Below are 26,095 nucleotides of genomic sequence, written 5' to 3'. Positions count from 1 at the left end.
GGTGACAATTTTCTCATCATCTTCATAATGCAGCTTTTCAGGAACTGGCCTGGAGGTGGCGCCTTGGAGACAAGAATCGAAATGAGGGAGCGAAGCTTCTGCAGCACCTGTTAGCAGGATGTGTTGTCGATAATGATGTCATGTACTTTATTCATTGACGCTACTGCATATAATCATATTTGATTAATTTATAATACAAGATAGGAGCTCTTCTATGTAAGTTTATTACTGTCACACCAGTAAAAAAAAAAAGCTTCAGTATCACGTTATTATACGTAAAAAAAAAAAACACATGAAGGTTATCGCGTTTTAACATTTATCACGGTTTTACTTGATGAAGTTATCACGTGAGACGAAGCCGTATGCCACCAAAGGGGGCGCTGTGTCGTTTCATTCCACTTCAATACACAGTTTTGAAAACGTGTGGAAGTGTGAATGCAAAACAACCTAATCACGTTGAGGTACACCTTGAGAGAAAAACAATCAAACGTGATTCTACTTGAATGCGTCAGCAAAATGTAGTGAAGCCCAGAAAAAAGGGGGGAAGGAGAGTAAGCGTGCTGTGAGTAACTTTTGGGGCAACATGGAGTTATTTTGCACCTCGTTATCTCCTTTTAAATGACTCCGTCATTGTTGAAACATTTGTCAAATTTGAAAATGTGCAACAACAACAAAAAGCCAGGACGTTTTTAGTAAATCCAAACCACCTTTTTAAAAAGAAGAAACAATCTTAACAAATGACGCTGCTGTGGTAAACCGCTGCTCATCTTACGTTCCAATGTGCCGATTAAATATTCATGCATGGAAAATGTGTTTAATTGCAGATGGCCAGCACAATACAAAACGCGGCTGGAACGTCCAAGCGAATTCGTATACTTTTATTCGAGTATGCAAAAATCTGCAGAGAAGATGTCGGCGCCATCTCTTGCAGGTAAGTCACTTTTATATCAGCAGTTGTGCTCCAATGTAACAAGTGTTGCACCAGAAAGAGAAAAACACAGCAGGCTCACACCAAGGGGCGCCTTAACAGTGCCCAACTTTACGTGTTTGTATTTAAAGGTCATTTTGAAGAAGCAATCCAACACCGGAAAGACCATAATCGATCATTTACACATTTGAGGGGCTCAATTTACTTCGAAACAATTTAAAAATAATAATTTGAGGGTTCAAAGAAAGTCAGGTTTGAAGCGAGACAGTAAGAAAATGACGCACTAACCTTTAAAGTCCAAAATATAAACGAAAAGTGGCTTTTGTTGGCCGGAAGTGGATATTTTCTGTCCCTTTGTGCGCATTTTTTTCTGCTCGCGAGTCTGTCCTAAAACGCCCCTCGACATCCTATGACGTCACCGATATTACGTTCTCGACCATTAATTCTGTTTCTCATTACTATTGAATATTTGACATTAGCTTTTATTCTTCTGTTTTAGATGGTGTTTAGTCACTCAAAAAAAAAAAAAAATCAAAGTCGGGTAATTAAAAAAACAAAAACAAAAAAGTGTTGCATTAACTCCTCACTGGATTATTTTCTCGGTTTTGCAAAGCTCATTTAAAACCCTGCGAAAATATTAAGTGAGAGTTTAAACTGTTAATAGAGATTATTTTCATGTATATGTTAACTGTGAATGGCAAACAAAGTTTTGAAAAATAAACACGTGGCCAAATAAGCATCCCAGCAAAACGCATGCGTGTTTTTTGTTTTTTTAAAGATGTATGCAAATTTTTCGTTCATTCAAATTTGTAATCAACGAAATCTGCCAAGCTGACCTGCAAAAATGTTTTCTAATTGCCTTGAAAAGTTTTGTGATAAGAAAAAAAGTAATGCCTAAAGTTGATGTTCATCAAAATTAAGACAATTATTGGGGCTTTATGGTGACTAAAATGGCGAAATAATCAATAAAGTAATCCAATTTCTGCCTGAGAAAACGATCAAATAAGATTAGAACTCGTGGGAGCGAGCTACCTTCTTAAATTGGCAGTTTACACATCTCATGTGGTGGATGTAGGAAAGGTGAAGGATTGGTGGCTGGAATGCATGAAATAAGCAACAAAAACAACCCCCCCGCTCACTTAAAAAATGAAAAGCGAGCGACGAACTCAATGAACCCCTTTGAACTGCATTGACAGCTAGTGAGGGTAGAAAAGACACATTTCCTCTGGGAGCCTACCCAGGCTTGCCTGCCTGCATTGCATGCATGTGGGGGTTGGGTCGGGTTAACTGGGGTGAGGGAGTCCAAAGTCTCTCCTCGGGAAAGTTGGAATAGCTCAGGAATCTCCATGTGTGCCCCAATACTCGCTTGATTTTACGCACTCAAATAGCACCTTGTTAATAGCACGTTGCGTCACGTGACGTCACCTTGTTTTGGCGCTGGTTTGTCATTTGTAGGAATTGGGATAACTAGCTAAGCTTGCTAAAGGTGGGTTTAAGGGGATTGTTCTTAATTTGTGACCTCCAGGTACATTTTTAAATACACTGCAAAGCATTTATTTAATAAGCAATTAAGAGGTGTGGCGAGAACCATTTAAGTTTTATCCACGCTCTTTATCCTTATCATAACTTTTTTTTTTTAACCAGATAAAAACCCATTGAGATAATATAGTGCTGTTAAATGAAAATGTTGATGTAATGGCTATAAAATTCTAATAATAATAATGGTTAGCATGGGGAAAAAAACAGGTGGATTTTCTCAATACCATTAATAAACATTCGACTGTGTGAAATTAAATGAATTTGTGCTACTATATTATACATTAAGATACAGTATACCATTGCTGAGATGACTTTATACAGTAGCCTATATCATGTAAATATTGTAATATTACATTATCAGGTCAGATTTTGGTACTAAATTCAATATGGCAGACTTCCTGTTGGGTTTAGCATATGGCATTAAGACGTTTTTGTACATCTTCGGCCTCCAACTCTTTGTTTAGGGGTGTGCATCTCTTCAATAAAAAGTCCATTCGATACATATCTCGATGTATTTTATATTGGAACAATTAGATTTGTTTAAATTCGTCTCACATCTTTTACATCAAAACTCGTTTTTCATATTCAAATCTTCTTTGGTTATAAACCCTGATAGATAGATAGATACTATATTGCTTTGTATTTGCATAATAGTTGAATAGAAACCTTTCAAAACTCTACTTCTCTCCATGTGATTGATAGAAATTTATTAAACGATCCGAACAAGAGCTTTGTTAACGAGACTAAGTGAAATTTCTGCAGAAATTGCGAGGGGATGCTGGAATGCTCAGATAAATGCTTATGAAGTAAATTGAAAGATAAATTATATGAAAATTACAGAGTTTTATTTGTAGTTAAAAGATAAATAAATTAAACTACAATCTGGTGAAAGTGGGATTCGAACCCTCGCCTCCTGCTTACCGGCCAAATCACTGTTGAACTAGCCACTGGGCCATTGCTGCCATAAAAGAGACCCTCTGTGACCTTGTATGTCATTGTAGTGAATATTGAGGTATGAAATTGAATTTTGAATATAGAAACAAAAGTTAATAATGACGAATGACATCAAAAGTAATGGATGTGAAATAATTTGACAATGATTAGTATTCAATATTGCATAAAGAATTGTCCAAGCACAGTTCAAACCCGGGTCCTCCCTGCGGCAGGCAATTAGTCAAAGCACTGACCGAGCTTGTCTTGTTTAAATCTAATGATAAAGGTTAGAAACAACATATCTGGCAATGCTGCATCCCATAATGTACATGAAAGAACAAGAGACCAAATTGAATGTGTTCTTTTATTTCTCTAGTTAATGAAGTATAATATCATTAAAATATATAGAAACTAAGTCTAATGTGATATATTGTACAAATGACTGATGTAAGAAGCATCCCTTTCTCCATTTCTCAATCTAAAATGAAAGCCAGAAATTGTGTTCATTCATAATCAACATAACACTAATGAATATTATGATTTCAACATTGCTTTAATGACATTTAAAAAGCATCAACATTTTAGAAAGTCTCACATTGAAAAATATACTGCAGCTGTACTATTTGGATTAGTTAAGTGCGAAAAGAACTGATCAAGTTGACTTGTCCCGTCATCAATATCACATCACATCTGAATGAAACATTGCATCCACACTTTCTTTAGGGGGGGGGGGGGTGTCTCGGCGGGGCCTCGGCGGGCTCGGGCCCGGGCCTCGGCCTGCCTGTATGTGGGTGGGCAGTCGGCCGATGGGGGTTGAACTTGTGAATTCCGGAGGGTGGGCTTTGAGGTCTTTGGTGGGCGGAGATTGTGGGGCTTGTTGTTGTTCCACTCGCCATTCCTTGCAGCGTGAGATCCCTCCCACCCTCGTTTCTCCTCGCGCATCTTGGGAACGCTCGCGCCGATATCAGCGATAAGATGGCACCTTTTCACTTTTCCACCTTGTCGTCATCTCCTTCACAAGATAGACAACTTTAGTTTAAGATCACCTTGTATTCGTTTTTTTTCACCATCAGAAAATGTGTTTGAAAATGTAAACATTCATAGATACCCAGTATTATAAAGTAACATTTTTTTTTTGTCCTGGGTGAATATTGGGACGTTTCTCCTCACATCCCAGGATCGATTTGAGAATGACAGGCGAGCAAAGGACGTCACCGGTTTCAGCACATTTTGTTTTTCTGGGTTTTCCAGTCGCATTCCAGAGTTGTGAGTTCAGCTCTCCACTGCAGTGCCCACTAAAAAAAAAAAAAAAAAAAGGATACGAGGAGGTGACTTGAGCGAGCTCAAAAACAACATGGAGAGCACGCGGGGAAAACAGACGAGATATTTAGGGAAGGAATTGAAAGAAAATAAGCAGCCGGGTGCTTCTGGGTTCGGTCGTTTCCTTTCGCTATACGTTGCCTATATAAGAGTACGACATCCTTTCAGTTCTTTCATATATATGTGTGTGTGTGTGTATAGGTTTGTATACACACTTAGTCTTACTTGAGTGCATGTATACATATATGTGTACAAAAGCCCATTTGAAAAATGTGAAAATCAGTTTTGTTGTGACTGAAATTCCGTTCTCGTATCGTACCCTATGTATTGTGTATATAGATACGTATCAAATCATCTTTTAATGAGAGTTGCAGACCAGGTATAAATCGATATCAATCGGTTTGATGTTGCTGAGGGTTTGTTGTTTCTTTGAATTTTTTGATTTTTTTTTTTTTTTCTGGCGAGCTCAGTATTGTTCATTCGGTAATTTTACCGATTTGACATGTCATCATCATTGCTCTCCTTATTTTATTTATTTATTTTTTTGTATGTGGGTGACAATGTGTATGTGCGTGCGTGCGAGTGTGTGTGTATTCATTAGTTTCTTTGAATTTAATTAACTTAGTTTGGGCTCTGGAAAGCTTTGACATGTTTTTAAACAAATATGACAAAAGCTGCCGTCTTACTTGATCAAAATCGAATCGTAATCACTGAATCTCATCAGTCATTTCATTTGAAAAGTTTCCGCGTTCGTTCATGTATTTTTAAAGCATTTTGTATGTCTAAATAGCCGATCAATGAATAAGTGGAGAGCCCATGCCCTCATTTATTAATTTTTGTTTATAGTTTTGGATAACTATGTAGATGGGGAGATGACAATTGAAGTGCAAATGGAGCAATCTTCTCAACACTTTTCTCCCTCCATCTAAGCACTTAACTAAACCCACATTAAGAAGCATGTGGAATCATTATGACTTAACCTCAGTAAGCAATTCTGACCGTTTTTTTCAGTGCTGAACAGATCATGTATTTTCATGTAGTAAAGTTAAACAGTTTGGAGTCTTAATTTTATTTTATTTTTTTTCTCGTGGTGACGGATTTTGTCCCAATCACCCCATTGGATTCTTGAGAGAATGCTCTGGTCTAATGTTCAGTGTGCTATTGTGGAGGAAAAATGTGTAGGGCTGGAACTAATGGTCATTTTAATAATGGATTAATCTTTTTTTTTTTTTTAAACATGCTTTAATTTCCATCTCTTTATCAAAAACAGGACATTATTTCATATTGATAATGCAGAAAATGCAAACATTTATTCAGATTAAGTTACAGTCCATAACATGTGAGAAAATAGGCACAAATCTGTGATTATTTTGTTTCCAAAGTAAGAGCAAATGTTTTATATTGATTTCAACACAAAGATATCAGTCTGCTTTCCTGGGGGACTACAAAAAGAAGAATATTTCTTGTTTGAGAAGCTGAAGTCAGAGGATGTGAATTTTTTTTTTATTATTAAAAATGTATCTATCAAAAATAATAATCGATTACTTTCATAAGCGATCAGTTGTCGATTAAGTGATTGATCTTTGCGCCTGTAAATACTAGCTTTTGTGTAAGTATGCGTGCAATCTGCCATTTTGTAAACATTTATTGACACTTCCGAAGTCAAAATGGCGGTCAACTCTGTGAAAGGAATTTGATTTGTGAGGATTATTTTGATTTCAAAATGTAACTGTCATTTGACTATTATAACAATCAGCCCGGTTTTGTATGCTAGTCATAGTACAATACGCCGTTTGTTTTTATCATGTAAAGGAAGCATTTGCATTGTGGAAATATCAGAAATGCCGGATGTTCAGAATTGCCAATTACTGTACAGTAAATTAATCCAGCACATGGATCATTTAAAATTTAGTCACGTGCCTCAAGACACTTGCGGGTGCCCCTTAATAAACGTTGCGAGTTTGATTCCTCCACCGAATTGCTCAATGGTATTTATTGAAGGAAAAAACAGCAATTGGCAAGGTCACGTGTTCTCACGACGAGCACGGCCACAGCCAGTTCGCCAGCCAATCAAAGCGCGGGAGCTCGTCGGAGTGGGCGGTGCCTGTCGAGAGAGAGGGAAGGCGAGCGAGTGTGCGGGTGAGTGAGAGTGGGATGTGGATGCGGGGGGGTTACGCTAGCAGTGAGCAGAGGTGCAGCTTGCTAAGGAGGAAAGCGGGGGCTCGAAGGGAAGCCAGAGGGGGGAGACATGACACCGACACCCGGCCGAGCTCCACTGCTGAGCCGCGGGCGTGACGTGACGACGACGTCGGATTCATGGTGACCGCCGCAGCGCTCGCTCGCTCCACAAGCTTCTCGACCGCAACTTGGCCGCAGAGGGTCCGCGGGGAAACATGGCCGAAGGTCCCCCCCTCCTTTACACTTATTTTCTCTCATTTTTAAACGCGAACGAACGTGGTTGTAAATGTTTGAAAGTGTCCACTCGCTTCTTCGCTTGTGTACGTGCGCGTTCGCGTTTGAACGAGCGCGCGAAAGTGTGTTTGTGGTCCTGTAAAAGCACGTCCATGTGTACAGTACAGTACAGTACGGTACACCTGCCTTTTGGGCCAGCACCGCCCAGAACTCCCCGTAACAAGTGGGCTGTGGCTCCAGAACATGTACAAAACAAGGGAGTAACTTTTAACAGGGCTTTCGGCCAAAACGTGCTACTTAACATACTGTTTATGGGAGATAGAATGCCTAGTTTAGAAAATTACTACCGGCCGTGAACGTCACTCGACCCTCCACTTTCTCACCTCCACTTAATTTAAATGACTCACTTTCACTATGACTTTATTTCCAGGAGGGTCCGCCAGGTCCACTGAGCAGGAGGAGCGGACTCGACCCCACGTCCGCTCAGGATCGGGCTTCTGCAAATGGTTCAACGTCCGCATGGGCTTCGGATTTATCTCCATGACTAGCAGCGAGGGGACCCCCGTCGACCCCCCTCTGGATGTTTTCGTGCACCAAGTAGGTGGTCACACACGCACACACACACACACACACACACACAAATGCTGACCACCACACACTGGCATTGTGAAGATCATAACAGCATTTACGACAAGCTCAGATGTTTTGCATCAATGTGCGATGTGATCACGCGTTGTCCACGGGCCTGGGGGGGGGGGGACAAAACACGCCTTATTTCCTCTCCTGGCCGCATGCTGTAAGTGTAGTTTCCTCCTCCTCCTCCTCCTCCCTCCTGCCTGCAGAGGGAGGAGAAGTGTCTCCCGCTTAGCCCTGCAGAGTTCCCACGGGGGCTTGAAATTCTTGGAAATGCTTGAATTTCAATGTTGGAATTTTGAAGGTCGGAAAAGAATAGTCGAGTGCTTTTTATTTCACGAGACGTGGAAGCCACCCATAAAACCAATAGGTTTTCATTTCATTTCATCTCCCTTTTGCTATTTAAAAAGATCAATGATTTGCATGTATCCATTGCCATCTTCTTTAATTTGATTGGGAAAAATCCTTTAGAGTATTCGATTTAATGCTGCTTTATGGTGCTTTAAAAAATGGAAATTAACAGCTTGAAAATGTGTCACGAATGAAGGATTTTGACAATATGTGATTAGGGTGCTGGAAAAGTTGATGCAAGTTGATGTTAAAAAGTGTTTGGAAAAGTGTATGAAGCTATTGTTGGGCTTTTGCTGCATTCTATTGTTTTTATTTCGACACGTGAAAGGAATGATTGCAAGTTGGTGTACAATGATAAAATATGAAACATCTGTATGGTGCTGGGAAAGCTCGGATGTTCTTGGGTTTGACCTCTGAAAAGAAAGTATGAAGTAGTTAATTGGTTTTTCTTTATAGAATGGTCTAGGGCTGCAACGGCCCGTTATTTTCTTCTTTTTTTTTTTTTATTATTTATTATCATTATTTTCAACATCGATGAATATGTCGCTTACTTTGTCAATTAATCAATCGAGTCGGATGAAAAACACCTTTGAATTTCTATCCCTTTGTTGAAAAACAGGACATTATTTCAATTTGGCCGTACAGAAAATCCACAAATAGCAATTAATGTTGATTCTGTTATGTGTTTGGTGTTTGGTCCAAAACATTTGTCAGAAAATCGAAGCCTATTCTTGCAAACGAGAAAGCTGAAATTCAGAGCATTTGAAAAATGTTAAGTTGAACAAAGTCTGTAAACAATTGATTGAATTTTTTTTTAAAGCGATAAAATAAAAATAATAATAAAATGATAATCGATAGAGGATAGGGTCTTCTGGCGATTCGATTCGTATCACGATTCATAGGTCACGAATCGATTCGATACCGATTAATCCCAATACTAATCTATAAATTGATTATTTATAGATTTCTATTCCTTTGTTGAAAAACAGGACATTATTTCAATTTGGCCGTACAGAAAATCCACAATCTTGCAAATGAGAAAGCTGAAATTCAGAATGTTAAATTGAACAAAGTCTGTAAACAATTGATTAAAAAAATTTTAAAGCGATAAAATAAAAATAATAATAAAATGATAATCGATAGGGGATAGGGTCTTCTGGCGATTCGATTCGTATCACGATTCGATTCGATACCGATTAATCCCGATACTAATCTATAAATTGATTGTTGCGATTTTTTAAAAAACTCAAATTTAGAAAATAAAATCAGTAAACGTGTACATGCACACTGTAAGATTTGTATGAAAATGTATTTATTTATCTGAAAATTCAGGTTGCAGTCTGTTTCATGTTTGAACAGCACTGAAATCAAATATTAAGGCTTAATGTTCCATTAATATAACATTCTTCCATGCTTAATGTGTAAATCCTAACCCTAAGTAAGACGTTTTGTTGAATATTCCCATAAAAAATTGATGTTTAAAAATCGATTCGGCTGCATATTGAATCGATTTGAGAATTGCGCGCTGTAATATCGCGATATATTGCCCAATCGATTTTTTCTAACATCCCTAATAATCGATTAGTTGTGGATTAATCGATTGATTGTCTCTTTTAATGAGATGAGCTAAAAAGTCCTATTCATGAATACGCACTGATAAATATGTCATTAATTACAGCTGTAAAGTTCAAATGAGGGTTACAATAATAATAAATATTCTGAATTTCTTGCACACTGGAAAGAAAAATTATGTTCCTGGTCATAAAATGACAGGAAAGTATTGTGGAATTTTGCGAGTATTAAATAAGAATTATGAGAAAAAATGCACTTTTACAACAATTCAATTGTAATTCCATGACAACAAAATCATGATGCTACAAGAAAAAAAACCTCTTATTTGAACAAGCATAAAAAGTTGTAATATTGCAATAAAAATGTGTTTGCTATTATGACAATAAGGTGCTCTTATTTTGAGAATAAAAATACTAATATTACGATAAACGTGTACTTGATGCTATTTTTGGCACATCAACTTCATCATCAGTAGAAGCTGTTAAATGTGATTTGGGGATACATTTGACAATTACATTATAATATTTATTCATTATTATTGGAATATTAATTGTGCCTCTTGAATCAATAAGATTGTACTGTAACATTATAACTTTGTTTTTGAAATGTCATGACTTTCCCCCCGTATTTACGCTAAATTCATAACTAACAGTTATAAAAAATATTATATAAAATATATAAATAAATTATTATGTAAACATTATACAGTAAGTGAAAATCCACCAAAAAAACCTCTACAATATATAAATATCCACCAAATATGCATGTTATTATTTTATTATTTATATATATTTATTATAACATCTACGGCACTTACATTTTTCCTCAAAATCGTTCCACATATTTTTCAAACAATACAAACTACAGAAATCGAAGACTGCTTCCTATTGAGAAGCTGAAATTCTGAGCATTTGGACAATTTTAAATTAAAAAAGGTATCCAAACGATGAATCACTTGTCAAAAATAGCCGATGCATTTGATAATCAATTAATTTTCGATTCAACGTTGAATCTCTAATCATGATTTTTACTTGTAGAATTCATTTTTTGCTCTCGTAATAATGTGGCTTTATAACATTAATCTCCCATCATTACAAGTAGTGCTGTCACTATTGAATATTTTTAGAATCGATTAATCTATCGATTATTCAATTGATTAATCGACTCATTGGATTCGTTCTAATTTTGCATTAAAGTGTATTACAAAATATTTTTTTCCCATGATTACTTTTTATTAACCAGTGACTGGTGGTTGTTTCTTACTTCATTTTCATATAGTGATTAAAAAAAAAGGGGTGGGGGGGGGGGGGATTGATGTCGTACTGTGTTAGCGGTTGGGTCATTGATTGTTTGCAAAAATCTTGATTTTGATTCTTTCATGAAGAACTACAGAAATCAGTCAACAATTAATGTTAATATGTTGAAATCAGAGGATTTGGACCATTAAAAAAAAAAAAAAAAAAAAGAGGCTCCAAACGATCACTTGATTATTAAAATAGTTGTCGATTATTTTCGATCGATTACTTGTCGATTAATCGATAGTATTTCCTTTATTATGACTTGCTCCTTGGAGAATTCCATGTTTTTTTTTGGTGACTTTTTCTTCTTTCGGTGTGATCCTTCCGTCGTAAAATGCTGTAAAAAAAATGTGATTCTGTGCGTGTACTTGACCTTTTGGAAAGGCGAATGAGGATAATTAGCCGGCATCCATTCAGCTTATACGACGGCAGCTCGTCGTGGATGTTTTTCCCGCTCGCCGTATTTGGCAGCCAATCTGACTTCCTCTGTTAAATTGCCCCTTTTATGGCCTTGTTTTGAAAGTGGAAATTGGAAAAGGATGCTGAGAGGCAGTTTCAGCGTTTTCGTTTTAATTTGCCTGACTTTTTTGTGTGTGTGTGTGCGATTTATGGGCCGGATATCAGCAGAGGCGTCGTCACATCATCACCTTACGACACTTTGAGCCAAATCGCTGTTCGTCATGAGGCAACAAATCACATTGGCGGTTTATGTATGGTGCGTGTGAATAGCGTGTGGGGTGGCCTCCTTCGGGCAGCCTCAACCAGTCTTCATCTTCATGCGGCACTCCCCCCCCCCCCACAACACTGCATCACTTTCATACCGTGGTCCTCCTAATGGACCGTGTGTCTAAATATAGAAAATGGGTCCAGTGAGAGGAGCATGTCGTTTGCATTAATATATCCCATCTGCCTCATTTGCTTGTGTAGGAAAAAAAAGCTGTTTTTTTCCATTTGCATGATGTTATTAGAATAGATTTATACGTGTGTTTGCAATTATCGCAACTTTTTTGTTTGTTTGTCTTTTGTGTGCAATTTTTCATGACGTCAGCGCAAAAAGTGAAAATATATTGTTTGGCTTTAGCTGCAGTACTGTAAGAAATGAGGTACAATTGCACAATTCTTTCCATTTTCTTATCAGGGACCTTTTTTAGTTTTTTATTTGACTATTTGATATAATGTCCAATTTTTGAAGAAAAAAAAAGGATAGAAATGTATTTGTTTTTATCCAATTCATCCATTAATAATAATAATAATGATAATAAAAAACAGTAGGGCTGGGTATCGATTCAAATGTCCTCAATTGATTCGATTTTGATTTTTTCGATTCACTTTGTTCAATCCGATATTGATTAATTATGGAACATAAATTCTTCTTAAACAACAAGGACATAATAGAAAAAAACCTCCACAAACATTAAATATAAATTAAAATGATTCTGAATTGTCACAACGTGCAATAAGTCAGATCTTTCATAAATGTGAGAAAATACTTTTGAATTCACGCAAACAGTAAATTTGAAGAAAACAGTAAGATACAAAAAAAGTGGCCTTCAAAATTCTATTTTCTTGGTAAATTTATGGGAAAAAAGAGATATTAAAATGATCAATTCATGGTTTTATGAATCGATATCACGCTTGAAAAGAAAAATCGATTCGATATCGATTATTCGATTTTTGTCCGATCTTGTCCTTGATATTTAAGAATTGATGTTCCATAAATTAATCGATATTGGGTTAAATGGAAACAAATCGAATCGGGGGGAAATTAAAATCAAATCGAATTGAACTCCTGTGTATCGAAATAGAATTAATTCAGGAAGTTAGTATCGATTCCCAGCCCTATTTTTAAGACTAATTTTCTTTATTTTATGTTTTTGTTTTGTTGTTGTTTTATTTGTATTTTCTTCATGTTACCTTCTATTTGTATTAAAATTTTTCATATTTTTATTTCCATTTTTAAATTTTGCTTTATTATTTTCATTAAGGATAGACGATTATTTATACCAGTATCGCCCGCTATCTTGTCAGTTTTACGATCAGGAACTAGAAATTAGAAGGATAGAAAATTGGCAATGAAAAATGCTGTATAGAGTTTGCTTTTAAAATTAGCCATCATTGTTTTTGAAATTGTATGTATTAAAAGTACCAGTAGTTATTGGTATCTGTATCAGTCACTCGTACTAGTATCGATCTGAAAAAAAAAAGTGTTATCGGAGATCTCAAATTTTCATCTTCGTTTTATTCTTATTGAATGTCTTTCTTTTTAAAATCTTACCTGAGGAACCTGCACAAATGTTCAATTCAATGGGCTCCCCTTTGGCCCATGCCACGCACCCCCCCCTCCCCCTTCACAAAGTCTTGTAAATTGGATATTGATTGATATTCATTGATTGAATTGATTGCGGAACCCCGAGAGCAACAACAACAAAAAAATCTGTGAAATTTCACACACTTGCTGAACCAGATCGTTTCCAAAGATGACAAAGAACACTTTGCTGGAAATTTCATTCGGAGCAGCTACAATGTGATGATTAGTAATTGTCGTTAGAAAAAAAAAATGGCAGAAAGGAGAGGAAGAAGAGAAGTGTGTGTGTGTGTGCGTGTGTGTGCTCGCGCCGGTTTTGTGCGTCGAGGTTAAAGCGGGCCCCCGGTGAGATTAACCTCTGGTCCATGTCACCGTTTGGCATGCAGGCCCCGCCCCCTCCCCTCCCCGCCTCCAGATAGCCAGTGGCAGGCTTTGTCTCTCAGGCGAAATCATCCCCGGGGCGACGCCGAAGGAGAGCGAGAAAGAAAGCATGCGGTCACGTGACTTCCTTGCGAAGGGAAGGCCAAGTGTGATGCGTGGACGGAAATATCGTGTTCACGGTGTCGGCCGTGATTTTTCTGCTTTATTTTGGTGTTGATGTGTGGGCGTTTTTGTGCGTGTGCGTGGAGTTCATCGAGGTGCGCTGATGCGCGTGATGGTGGTTTGAGCATTTTGGGGGGTTTCTTGCTCAATTGCGTGAAACGGAATGTTGGTTAGACGTGACAGCAAAATCAATCCCTCTCGCATTTAGTTTAAAATTTTTTTTTTTAATCACTTAACTGTACCAATTAAACAACAATAATCGGTAGAAAAGGATTTCATAATACACTTAAATGCAAAATGAAATTGCATTTGATTAATGGATGGACAGAAATACATTTTAACATTAAAACATTTAACTTTAACAACATCATTTATTTCATGTATTATTTTTATTTCAATATATTCATTTAACATTTTACTTTCTTCTAATGATTAAACAAAATAATGTGGCAATTGGAGAACACTTTATGTGGCTGTCACTCTTTAAAAAACCCTTTAGATAATTAATTTCATTTATTTCAATTTTATTTTTTATTATTATCTATTTATTATTTTATTTTAATTAAATTTTATTATTATTATTATTTTTTGTTTTACATTTATCTCATTTCATTTTTATTTCAATATATTCATTTAACATTTTACTTTCTTCTAATGATTAAACAAAATAACGTGGCAATTAGAGAACACTTTATGTGGCTGTCACTCTTTAAAAAAATATATATATAAATAATAATAAAATAAAAATAAATATCCAAAATATTAAGGTCTGAAATTAAGACCATCTTGTCAAATAAATAAAAGAGCTGCAAGAACAAATATTAGTCTGGTTAATAATAATAATAATAATTATAAATCATCATCATCATAATAATAATAATGAGATTTTATGTTGAATCAGATATTGAGCTAAACGGCAAATTCAGCGCAATGATTTTGTAGAATACATAAATATCAAAGTGACCGTGGCCATATCATTTGTATTTGAACGCAGCATGAATTTTGAATTCAAACCTGCAACTTCTACACTGAGCATAAAAGAACATGACTTTTGCTGATGATAAAATATGGTCTTGTTTATGCCTCAACGTGGCCATGCTTCTCTTTGATGTACATCATCTACTTTGAAAACAATTCCCTATGAAATATTCAGCGGGAAAAGGAAAGCAGCCGTTATTCCCGTTTTCAATGAGTATTGATGATCAGCCATTCATCCTGAATAATGCACGGCGTTCACTTGCTCATGCCCGGGGCTTTCTTTGATCCGGTTCCTTCACGTGCAACATCGGCCCATGCGCAAAATTCTGACTCTAGAAGATGCCATAGCAAATGTAAACATGGATGACAAAACATGCAACTTGAAATTCGTACTTATTTTATGAACTGAAGATAATATTGGAATATTGCATATATTGCGCTGTACTGTTGCGCAACTTGGGTTGAACTCTTTAATGTGCTGATTTCGTCTCCGACGGGCAGATCGGTTTGTGTTTACGTCCGACTGCAGTAAGTCCTCCTCGACAGTAGTTGGCGCTCTACTGCAGCAGTTTGACACATTGATGCTTTTTGTTGACAATGTTAAATTACATTGTAGAGCTCGAAAGTATGATCGATATTTGTCAAAATGTTGAATATCGGCGCCGATAATCAATCTACTAATAAATAATTTAAAGCGAGCAAAACTGACAAAAAACTATGAAGACGCTTTTTCTTTCAGTGATTAATCGACTAATCGGATTCATTTTAATTTTGCATTATTATGTATTACAGAAGCATTTTTTTTCTCCGATTACTGTTTATTAACCGGTGATTGGTGTTTATTTTCGTACGTAGTACTTGGTGATTACAAAAAAAAAGGAAACGTAAAAACAAATGTCTTATTTTGATTAAACACAGAAGATAATCAGTCTTCTTTCATGAAGGACGACAGAAATCAGTGAACAATTGCTGGTGATATGCTGAAAATGAGAGAATTTTGACAATTTTAAATAAAATAAATGACTCCAAACCATTAATTGATTATTAAAATAGCCGATTGATTTGATAATCAATTATTTGTCGATTAATCGCTTAATTTTGATAATAATTTTTTCAATTTTCAGTCAATTTGAAATAAAGCCCTGCTCTTTAATAAAGGGAGAGAAATCAAAACATGTTCTTAAAAAAACGGATTCATCGACTGACAAAATAATTGACCAATTAATCGATTATTAAAAGAATTGTTAGCAACCGTAGTTGCAACCCTATGATGAAGTCTTAATGGCAGCTGCTGGCTGCTGTTAATTTGAGGCAGTGGAACATGAAGGCTTTTAAGGTGGGGATGGGTGTCGGTCCCGGGTTCAAGGGTCCTGGACACTAATGACAATATGCCGAGGCTTCTTAAAGGGGGCTTTGTGTCTGCTTTTTGAAATGTGCATCTCGGCTTTATGCGTCCGCTCATGTGAAAAGCCGCTAACTGTCACCCTCGCCGTCATCCCATAATTAGCCGCCGGTCGCCATGGGAGCGAGAGGAGTAGTGGGGGGGGGGGGGGTAATGGCGGTCATCTCCGCTTCCACGTCGGCCCCTCACCTTCCCGCTTCCTGTATTGATTGGCGGCTCTGGTGATGACGAGTGCCCGGCTGGTGAAAAGGAGGGCTATTTCCAGCCGGCACGTATCGATCGCTGCGCGCTGCTTCCCACACACACGCACACGCACACACACACGCACGCACGCACACACACAAACACACACACACACACACACACACACACACACACACACACACACACACACACACACACATGGACGCAGGTGAAAATGCACAGCTTTACATTTACTTGAGAAGGGCAGAATGCAGCGCGCGTTCTTTCTTTCATTTGTAAGAAGCCACTGGTGTGGTCTGGGGGGGGCTCAGAGCTACCTTTGACCTCTCGATCAAATGGGGGGTTTTGCCCCCCAGGCTGAAGACCCCCTCACCCGCTCCACCCTCACTAGCGCTGATCACAAGTTGCTCCTCCGCTGAATGCTCTGCCCTCCTCCACCCTCCTTCGCTCTTCCGCTGCGGCTTTAGGCCACGCCTCCGTCCCCTCTCTCACTCCCTGAACTTTCATGACCTCCGTGCTTAAACGTACAGAGCGGTTCGGGACACCCGCCAGGTCGTTCCAGAGAACGCTACTCGGGTTACAGGCTAGATTTTGCATGTTATTTTTTTTAGTTTTTATAGATCTTGTTCCAAAAATAATACTTGCGCTGCAATTAACGATTGTTTTAATAATTGATTAATCTGTTGGTTATTTTTGTTGATTGGTTGATGAATTGGATTAAAGAAAAATACTTTATTAAAAAACGGGACATTATTTCAAACATGAATTATTTATGATTCAGTTCCTGGTTTGGTCCGTAACGTGATAACATTGGCAAAAAATATTAATTGTTTTTTTCCAAAGTAAAACGAATATTGCAAATATGTTATTTTGCAAAAATGCTAAGCTAATCAATCTGTTTTCATGGAGGGCAGAAATCTAAGAATATTTACTGTTGAGAGGCTCAAATTCTGACCATTTTAAATTAAGTAAGGTCTCTAAATGATTAATCGAGGATCAAAATATTTATGGGTTAATTTGATAGTTGATTAGTAAGTGATTAATCAATTATAAAAATATTTATCAATTAATTTGATTATCGATTCATTTTGATAATCGATTAACAAAACACTTATCGATAAATTTGAGAATTGAATAGTAATTGGTTAATCGATTATCAAAATGTTAACCAATTAATTTGATAAGCGATTAGCAATTGATAAATCGATTATAAAAATATTTATCAATTAATTTGATAATTGATTCTAAAAAATATTTATCGATTAATTTGATAATCGATTCATTTTGATAATCGATGAACAAAACATTTATCGATGAATTTGACAATTGAATAGTAATTGATTAAACAATTATCAAAATATGTATCGATTAATTTGATAATCGATTCATTTTGATAATCGATGAGCAAAACATTTATCGATCAATTTGACAATTGAATAGTAATTGATTAATCAATTATCAAAATATGTATCGATTAATTTGATAATCGATTCATTTTGATAATCGATGAGCAAAACATTTATCGATCAATTTGACAATTGAATAGTAATTGGTTAATTGATTATCAAAATGTTTACCGATTAATTTCATAATTGATTAGTAATCGATCAATCGTTGCATCTGCAGTGTATATTTAATAGAACTTACTTTTTAAGTTAAGTATCAATGTGTCTTTAAAATGTTATTTAATATTTGTTTAGTTCAAATAAAAAAACATGTATTAATCCTACCGCTCCTACAAAGATGTCACAAATGAATGTGTAGATCCAAGATTCGTTTTTTCCCGTCTGACTTGGGAGGCGTGTGAATGTGAGTGTATGTATTTTGGCGATCCGCGGCAGTTCCATCTTTAAGACCCCCCTGCAACTTTGTGAGCTCCAAACTGAACAGCGACAGGAAGACGAGATACTCCACATCGGCGGCTGAACAAAAGGTCTTGTGTGGCTTCCTCACTGGCGCTTTGTGGAAGTCGCTTGTGGTCGGGGTGGGAGTGGGGGTTGTTGGTTTATGGGCGGTGGGGGGTAAACCACTCAACTTTGACCTGGAGAGCCGAGCAGCGATGATTACACACCAGCAGAGCTTGAAGACGAGGCACGCTCGATGGAGGATTCATGCTGGTGTCCACCTGTCAGCGGTCCGAGAAGGTGGAAGTTACTTCCTGTGTCATCGTCTGCTCGTTTCCCAATAACAGCCTCAGCTAAACATCCGTCTTCGAACGGTGACAGGAAGTCACAAGATCCCTTTTGGAAATAGAAAATAAATAGATATCAAATATACTTCATTCAATGTTACTTGAGGAGAAAAGTGAAGCAACCTCACTGTTTCATATGACTTACTGTCGAAGTACTCGATTATCAAATTAATCGATAATTATTAATTTGAAATTGTAACCTCTCAAAAGTGAATATTCTCCCATTTCTGGACTCCTCCATAAAAGCAGACTGATTATATTTTTTCAACAAGATCTACTTTTACTTTGCAAAACAATGATCAACATTTTTGCCGATTTTCTGACATTAAATTATTTTGCGTGTTTTCTGTACTGTCAATTTCAACTAATGTCCTGTTTTCGAATTAAGGGATGGAAATGAAAACATGTTTTTATTCCGAATTGTAATCGCCCTGAATGGCTGGGGGAAAAAAAATCGAGATTTTATTTTTGGGCCAGATCGGCCAGCCCTCATCGAGAGTTAGCCCTAGACCTTTTTAACTCATGAATTGATATTGTTTTTTTATATTCATATGAATATGGATTTATGCAAGCTGTCAAATTCTATTTTGCTACTGTATATTTCCATTCATGTTGTTTTTATCATAAAGTTAAAAAAATAAAAGATAAAGTGCGAAAAATGAATTTTGATTATATTTCAAAATCGTGTTTTGTGTTGAAAATTATGTTTTCAATTTCAATGCACAAAATACACAATGATAAATATGTATATGTGTTACGCGATGTCAAAATTATATCAAATAAAATGTATATCAAATAAATAAAATACGATGTTTTTGGGGTTTGGACTTGAGATGTTTGAGACGTGAATGCACATGAACAAAGGATCCACGGAGGACGCCTCGCTTCATGTATAGCATGCCATCGTCATGGTAACGGCCATAGTGGAAGAACACTGCTGAGCATATTTTCTCTCTTTACATTTGACGTCACCTGCTCCCTTAGTGTGCCTCCTACACACACGCACACGCGTGTTTTATCTGCCGTCCTGGGCGGCGCACATTTACCCACCACACGCCGCCATCGGCCGCCGCTCGCCAAGGACGCAGACGCGGGGCTCCTTTATCACCCGCCTGTTGCCTGCCATCAGGAAGAGCTCAATCATTGTTGAGGGGCGACTAAATAGAATGGACGGCGGTGCATAGAACGCGCGGGAGAACGTTATTAAATGGCTGCAACATCCGTCTCCTCCTCCCAGGGGGAAGGAATAGGAAGCTGCAAAGAGCAGATAAACTGAATGCCGCCAGCTCCCGTGCGATAAGTGAGTCGCGCGGCGCTTGATGCAAAACTTACGTCATCAAACTTCAAAACGGTCAATGTAAAGACACCTTTCGGTTTATTTATTTATTTATTTTATATACGTTTATCCTGTTCAGTGGGCTGCTAGAGGTCAAATGGCGGAGCGCATGGCTGGAAGCAAACATGGCGAGGCAGCATTTAGCTGTTGTGCTGCACACAAAGGGTGTACACGTTGAATACAGGAGCTTCTCTTGCAGGGGTGTGCCCAAAAAAAAAATCGACTCATTTGGTACGATTCAGAATCGATTTAAAATGTCCCAAAATCGATTTGATTTAAATTATTTTATACTGTCTTCCCTTAGTTTGTGTGTGCCTTAATTGGGAGCGCTGTTCATGTTGTACCCGGTTTTGCCACTGAGGGGCAGTGTGGTTCCGCACGTTCTGATACGCTGTTAAGTTGTAGCCACATTAGAGAGTAGAAGGATCACGATCAAGTTATTCCAATAAAAGTTTGTTTTTTTTTCAGCGTGGAGTGATAAACGTGCCGCGAGTAGCGCGCTAATTAGCATTAGCGAGTCAGGCTGGAGTAGATCATTACGATTCCTTGCGCATCTATAGATTGAAGCAAAAATCATTGTCAATCAAATCGTTTTGAATCAAAAATCGTTCATAATTGAAAATTTATTCTGAATCGAATCGCAGGCCCAAGAATCGGAATCGGAATCGAATCGTGAGACATTCAAAGATTCCCACCCCTATTCTGTTGTCAAAAACAGAAATCTTAAGTAAGATATCATTTCTTAAATTTCACCTAAATTTGCTTCTTTTGCTGTGACGAGTTATTCACTTAAAATAAGAATTTCAGACAAGCTCATTCTGCTTATTTAAAGATACATATGACTTAATTACCTTATTTGATCAAGCAGTCTCGTTGGCCAAATGAATGTGAATGTATTTTAATTCATATTATTATCATTTATTTAGTCAATATGACTTGTTTTTAGTCTAAAAATACTATTTTCAAGACTGTTGTGGTTGATATGGGTCTAGTATTTTCTTATTTTTCATAAACTTACTGGAAAATTTAAGCTAAAAAAAAAGATCATTCAAAATTAAATAAAAAATGTTTTTTTTTTTTAAAGAAAAGATTATTAAAAATTAGGGGCATTAGTTGATTAAAATTTGTAACCGTAATTAATCGCATAACTTCACTAGTTAACTCACGATTAATCACAAATTTTATGTCTGTTCTAAACGTAAAACATTTTTTTTTAGGTTTTCAATACTCTTGTTAACAATGGAAAAAAAAATTGTTAAACTAATAGAAATAGTCTAAATGATTTTTAAAAAAAGTCTTTAGCTGGTCAATGGCAGTGAATGAGTTAAGTTGAAATGTGCGATTTAAATACATTTCTGCCTTGCCTGATTGGCCATTTTGAAAAATCACATTAACCAGGCGACATTTTCATATTTAATGTTAAATTGTGCAAATACTGTAAGTAATGTCTTTTCCGATGATATATACCCCGGGAGGACGGGAATTTTCAAAGTATTGTGTGAGAGTTGTTTCACGGTAAAAAAAAAAAAGTGTGGGGAATAAAAATCACAATATTACAAATGTGGGAACGCTTCAGCATCCCACATCCTTTTTTTTTTTTGTCTCACAAATTTCAGTGTCAAATGTGGGCCTTTTGAATTGAACATAAAAGAGGAGAGTGCTTACGTGACGAAAACACTGGAAAATATCGCTTGCATTGTTTTGTTGCCGTGCGTCAGAGCAAGCTGGTGATGGAGGGCTTCCGAAGCTTAAAGGAGGGCGTGCCGGTGGACTTCACCTACAAGAAGTCCTGCAAGGGCCTGGAGTCCCTGCGGGTGACCGGACCGGGCGGGGGACCCTGCGCCGGCAGCGAGAGGAGGCCCAAAGGGAAGGTCCCGCTCCAGAAGCGCAAACCAAAGGGAGACCGGTCAGTCACTTTTACGCAATGTTGAATGTCGTTTTTTTGTTTTTTTTTCTTCTTCAGTCCGTCGACTCCACATACGCAGCACATGACAGTTGCCATGGAGATTTTCACGTAATGGAGCATGTCGCCCTGACACGCTTGCTTCTTTAAGATCAATTTTGTGCGAGTGTTGACGAGTGCATTTGCATCACAATGCAGTACAGCGCAATCAATGACTTCAATCTGAATGTGGATCTTCCTTAAGAGAGGTACTTGGGTTCCTTTTGGCCCTGATGCAGACATGATATATATATAAATAAATAACAAACCTGTTCTGCGGACTGTCGAAGAGGACACTTGATGACCTCATCTTGATCGTTCTTGACACCGAGCGTATGTTGGCCTTTTTTTATTCAGGAAGTAGCAAAAAGCTGGCATTTGAACAGGGGTGTGTAGACTTTTTAGTTCTAATGACATCACAGTATCACGTTTCTAAAAGGAAGGGGGGGGGGGGTGAGGGAGATCCGTATTATGGAGATGGAAGTCATTGATTGCGCCGTACCGGCCCTCCCTTGCACTCTTCATTCTTAATGAGGCCTGAAATTGTATTCGAGGAAGCTCGAGCCTGACATCCTACAATGGCGTTTATTTCATCACCTCCAGATACACACACACACACACACGCACACACACACACACACACACACACACACACACACACACACGCACACACAAGTTAGTCATCTTAACTGCTAACCACTGGGAAGAAATTCATTTGTGTTTTTGGATTACATTGGCCAACTATTTATTTTTATTTTTGAGTGCTAAAGATGTTTTCATGTTCTGGATCGTTTTGGATTGCTGAGCCCAAAAATGACATCGGTTGATTTGAATTGGATCAATTATTTTTTTTTTGATTATTATCATTATTCATAATTTTTTATTATTATTTAATTCATTTAATTAATAATCAATATTTTTTAATGATTATTATTAGCTCATTCACTGCCATTGACGGCTCTAGACGTCAAAAATTCATTTGAACTATTTCTATTAGTTTAACATTTTCCCCACTTTTGTTAACAAGAGTATGAAAAGTTAGATTGTTTTTATTGTATTAGTACAGATATCAAATTTGTGAGTAATTGTCTTTTTTTGGATAATTGATTAAATTAATTTAATAATAATAATTAACTCATTCACTGCCATTGACGGCTAAAGACGTTCTGAACTATTTCTATTAGTTTAATTTTTTTTCCACTTTTATTAACAAGAGTATGAAAACCTAGAAAATTTTTTTTGGGGTACATTTAGAACAGATAGAAAATTTGTGATTAATCGTGCGTTAACTACTGAAGTCATGTGATTAATTACGATTAAAAAATGTAATCACCTGACACCCCTAATTTTTAATAATCTTTTTTTTCTTTTTTTAAAGAAAAGATTATTAAAAAATTAGGGCCGTCAGGCCATTACATTTTTTAATCGTAATTAATCACATGACTTCAGTAGTTAACTCACTATTTTTAACTACATCTTTAGCTTTAACATTGTCTGGCGATGAGCACCACCTTAAATCTATTACCACAGGGAAAAAAAGAGGACATTTTTATTATCTGATAAAAGAAATACATTTTTGCAGGTTTCATCACCAAGACTAGTTGAAAATAAAAGCTTTAATATTATGTTATTTGAAAATAACGTCATGAAAATTGATGGGCTGCACGGTGGCCTAGTAGTGTGCTTGCACAGATTTTCTCCGGTACGCTGTGATTGGCTGGCGACCGGTCTAGGGTTTGCTCCGCCTCTTGGACAACATCAGCTGTGAAAGGCTGCAGTTTATCCAAAGCCCTAATGAGGACAAGCACAATAGAAAATGGATGAATGCTTGGAAATATCTGCTATAGACTGTTTTGTTGTTGTTGTTTTTTGTGACAATGACTGAATTAAAGGGCACCCTTTGCTGCTGTATGTAATGTACAGTAAAGGACATATAATAATAATGATATTTATATTAGGGTGGCTAAATTATGAGGGAAGTATTAATCACGACTATTTTTTTAATAATTATAATCACGATTAGGACAATTTGTTTTTTGGTACAAAACAAGAAAATGTTTAAAATATTAAGAAAAATTAATTTATTTGAAACACTGTATTATGCAAGTTGGACCAAACATGATTTATTAAATTAGTCATTTAAAAAAAAAGTGCAAATATATACATTTAAACAACTCAAAGTTAGTATGAATAATATTTTATTTTTGTTTATGATTATGCCGATTAGTTGTAGCGTTCCTTCATGGTGGTCCTTCTAAGTTCCCAATCGTGTTGTCATACTGCCATCTCGTGGTAAATTGTAGTTATTGCAGGTCCATCCTGTCAGATGCCATTCCAGATGTTTCCCAACCTTTTTCATTTCACATCAGAATAATCTCACAGTACAATGCCATGAAATGTAAGAATAGATAATTATGATCTCATTTCACAAATTGATTTATTGTGACATTTGGGCCTGTTTAATTGAACACAAAGCGAGATGCCATTTTTGGAAGCCAGTCCTTGATAATCTCTCACAGCACATCAAGCGTTGAAGAAGGCACTTTTTTTTGTTCTTTTGTGATGATCGAATTGTACCTATTGTTGCTTCATAATAATTAGGGCCCGACCGATATGCATTTTTTGAGGCCGATGCTGATAGGATTTTTGACAGAAAAAAAATACTGATAATCTATTAATCTGCATATTATTTAAAAAGATATATTCAATGCATAGAATTGTGTTCCCACAGCATTTGCGTGTGAATATTCGACACTCCCGAAATCGATGCTAACTTCCTGTTAGCATTTGAATGTGAATCCTCCCTTCGCTTTTAGTATTAGCGCTAAGCTAGCAATGTTTTAAAAACAAAGCATGTTTTGTATTTAAATATTCAGTGGATGTAATTCTTACCGTCGTATGTTTAGTTTTACGGTTAACTCCATCTGGGGTGTCATTAAACAGCTTAAAGGACACTTAGGGACAACAGAATAAGCAGAATAACATAGGCTACACAATTGCTAGTTGCTAATGCTACACAAGCAAAATGGTGCATTCGGGGTACTTTCACAGCATCGGAAACTTCGTTTTTCTTTGATGATAACGTTTAAAGGGGAAAATACTCTGCCATTTGGCCATATTGGCCGATTGTTTTGGCCAATGTTAGAAGGGCGATTAATTGGTCGGGCCCCAATAATAATAATTAAAAAAAAAAAACATCTAAAAAAATAATTAAAATGAATCTTTTTGTTTTTTTACCCCTTCAGCTGTTACAACTGTGGAGGTCTGGACCACCACGCTAAGGAGTGTAGCCTGCCCCCCCAGCCAAAGAAATGCCACTACTGCCAGAGCATCACGCACATGGTGGCCCAATGCCCCCACAAGGCGCCGGCGCCCCCCGCAGGCTCTCAGGACCAACACGCGTCTACCTCGGCCTCCGGCCCGGGGTCGTCGGCCTACCTCGGCCCTCCTGAGGACGAGGGGCTCCGCGGCGCCTCTCCCCTGGGGGGCTCGTCCTCGTCTCCCGAAGAACCCCAAAGTCACCGCGGCCCCCGGACCCAGAGGTGGAGGAAATCCTAACAAGACTCTCGTCCTCGATGCTTCATCTACCTCACACCTGTGACAAAATGGGAGCTTTTCATTACTTCAACTTTTTTTATTTTTTTACATGTATTTAATTTGATTGTCCAACCACGCAGCAACCATCCGGGGGGGTACGGACGCATGCGCTTGCCTTGCAGCCTGGCGGTGGCGCCACAGCGACCGCCGCGGGACGCTGACTGCAAGGGGATGATCTTGCGTTCAATCAGTGCAGCTCAGGAGGCAAACATGCAAGGATCATGGTTTGATTTGCTTTTCCTCCTTACACACTTAAGTGTTACTTTTTTTTTTTTCAGTCTTCACAAATGTAATTACTCTTTTTTTTTTAAACACACATTTTAAGAAGGGTTATATACGAGGATGCTTCAAAAGTCGTAACTCTTAAAGCTATAATCCGCATATGATTGACTGTTAAAAGCTTTCTTAAAGGATCCCAGGTGCAACTGTTAAGATCGAGAAGACTATTTTAACCCAGTTGATATACTCACTTACCACAATATTGTGTACACTCTTAAAACTACTTAGTCCAAAACAACTCAATTTGGGTCCAAAGTTGGACGACCCGCAGATTTCTGGGATGTTATATGCAAAACAACACAATTTTTTTTAGGGGGAACATAACAACACAA

General features: G+C 37.3%; 1 protein-coding gene across 3 annotated transcripts; it reads left to right on the top strand.

Annotated features, from left to right (window-relative positions):
* The first annotated feature begins 390 nt into the window (after positions 1–390).
* lin28b (lin-28 homolog B (C. elegans)) lies at positions 391–26,095 on the top strand. Of its 3 annotated transcripts, none has more exons than XM_077552996.1 (5): positions 391–562; positions 825–931; positions 7,563–7,729; positions 21,664–21,851; positions 25,133–26,095. In XM_077552996.1, the coding sequence occupies exons 1-5, from the start codon at positions 504–506 to the stop codon at positions 25,443–25,445; spliced, it is 834 nt and encodes a 277-aa protein (XP_077409122.1). In that variant the 5' UTR covers positions 391–503; the 3' UTR covers positions 25,446–26,095. The 3 variants fall into 3 exon arrangements, with proteins under 3 accessions (XP_077409122.1, XP_077409123.1, XP_077409124.1); XM_077552997.1 differs by having other exon boundaries at positions 391–751; XM_077552998.1 differs by lacking the exons at positions 391–562; positions 825–931 and adding an exon at positions 6,991–7,123.

This window comes from Vanacampus margaritifer, chromosome 19, assembly GCF_051991255.1.
Source record: "Vanacampus margaritifer isolate UIUO_Vmar chromosome 19, RoL_Vmar_1.0, whole genome shotgun sequence".
In the NCBI taxonomy this organism is placed as follows: domain Eukaryota; kingdom Metazoa; phylum Chordata; class Actinopteri; order Syngnathiformes; family Syngnathidae; genus Vanacampus; species Vanacampus margaritifer.
This window is presented reverse-complemented; position numbering and strand designations above follow the sequence as displayed.

Coding starts and splice junctions, on each gene's coding strand:
- lin28b (XM_077552996.1), top strand. CDS start 504: ATGCGTCAGCAAAATGTAGTGAAGCCCAGAAAAAAGGGGGGAAGGAGA. Junction 563..824: donor GGAAGGAGAGTAAGCGTGCT/GTGAGTAACTTT, acceptor GTTTAATTGCAG/ATGGCCAGCACAATACAAAA. Junction 21,852..25,132: donor CGCAAACCAAAGGGAGACCG/GTCAGTCACTTT, acceptor TTACCCCTTCAG/CTGTTACAACTGTGGAGGTC.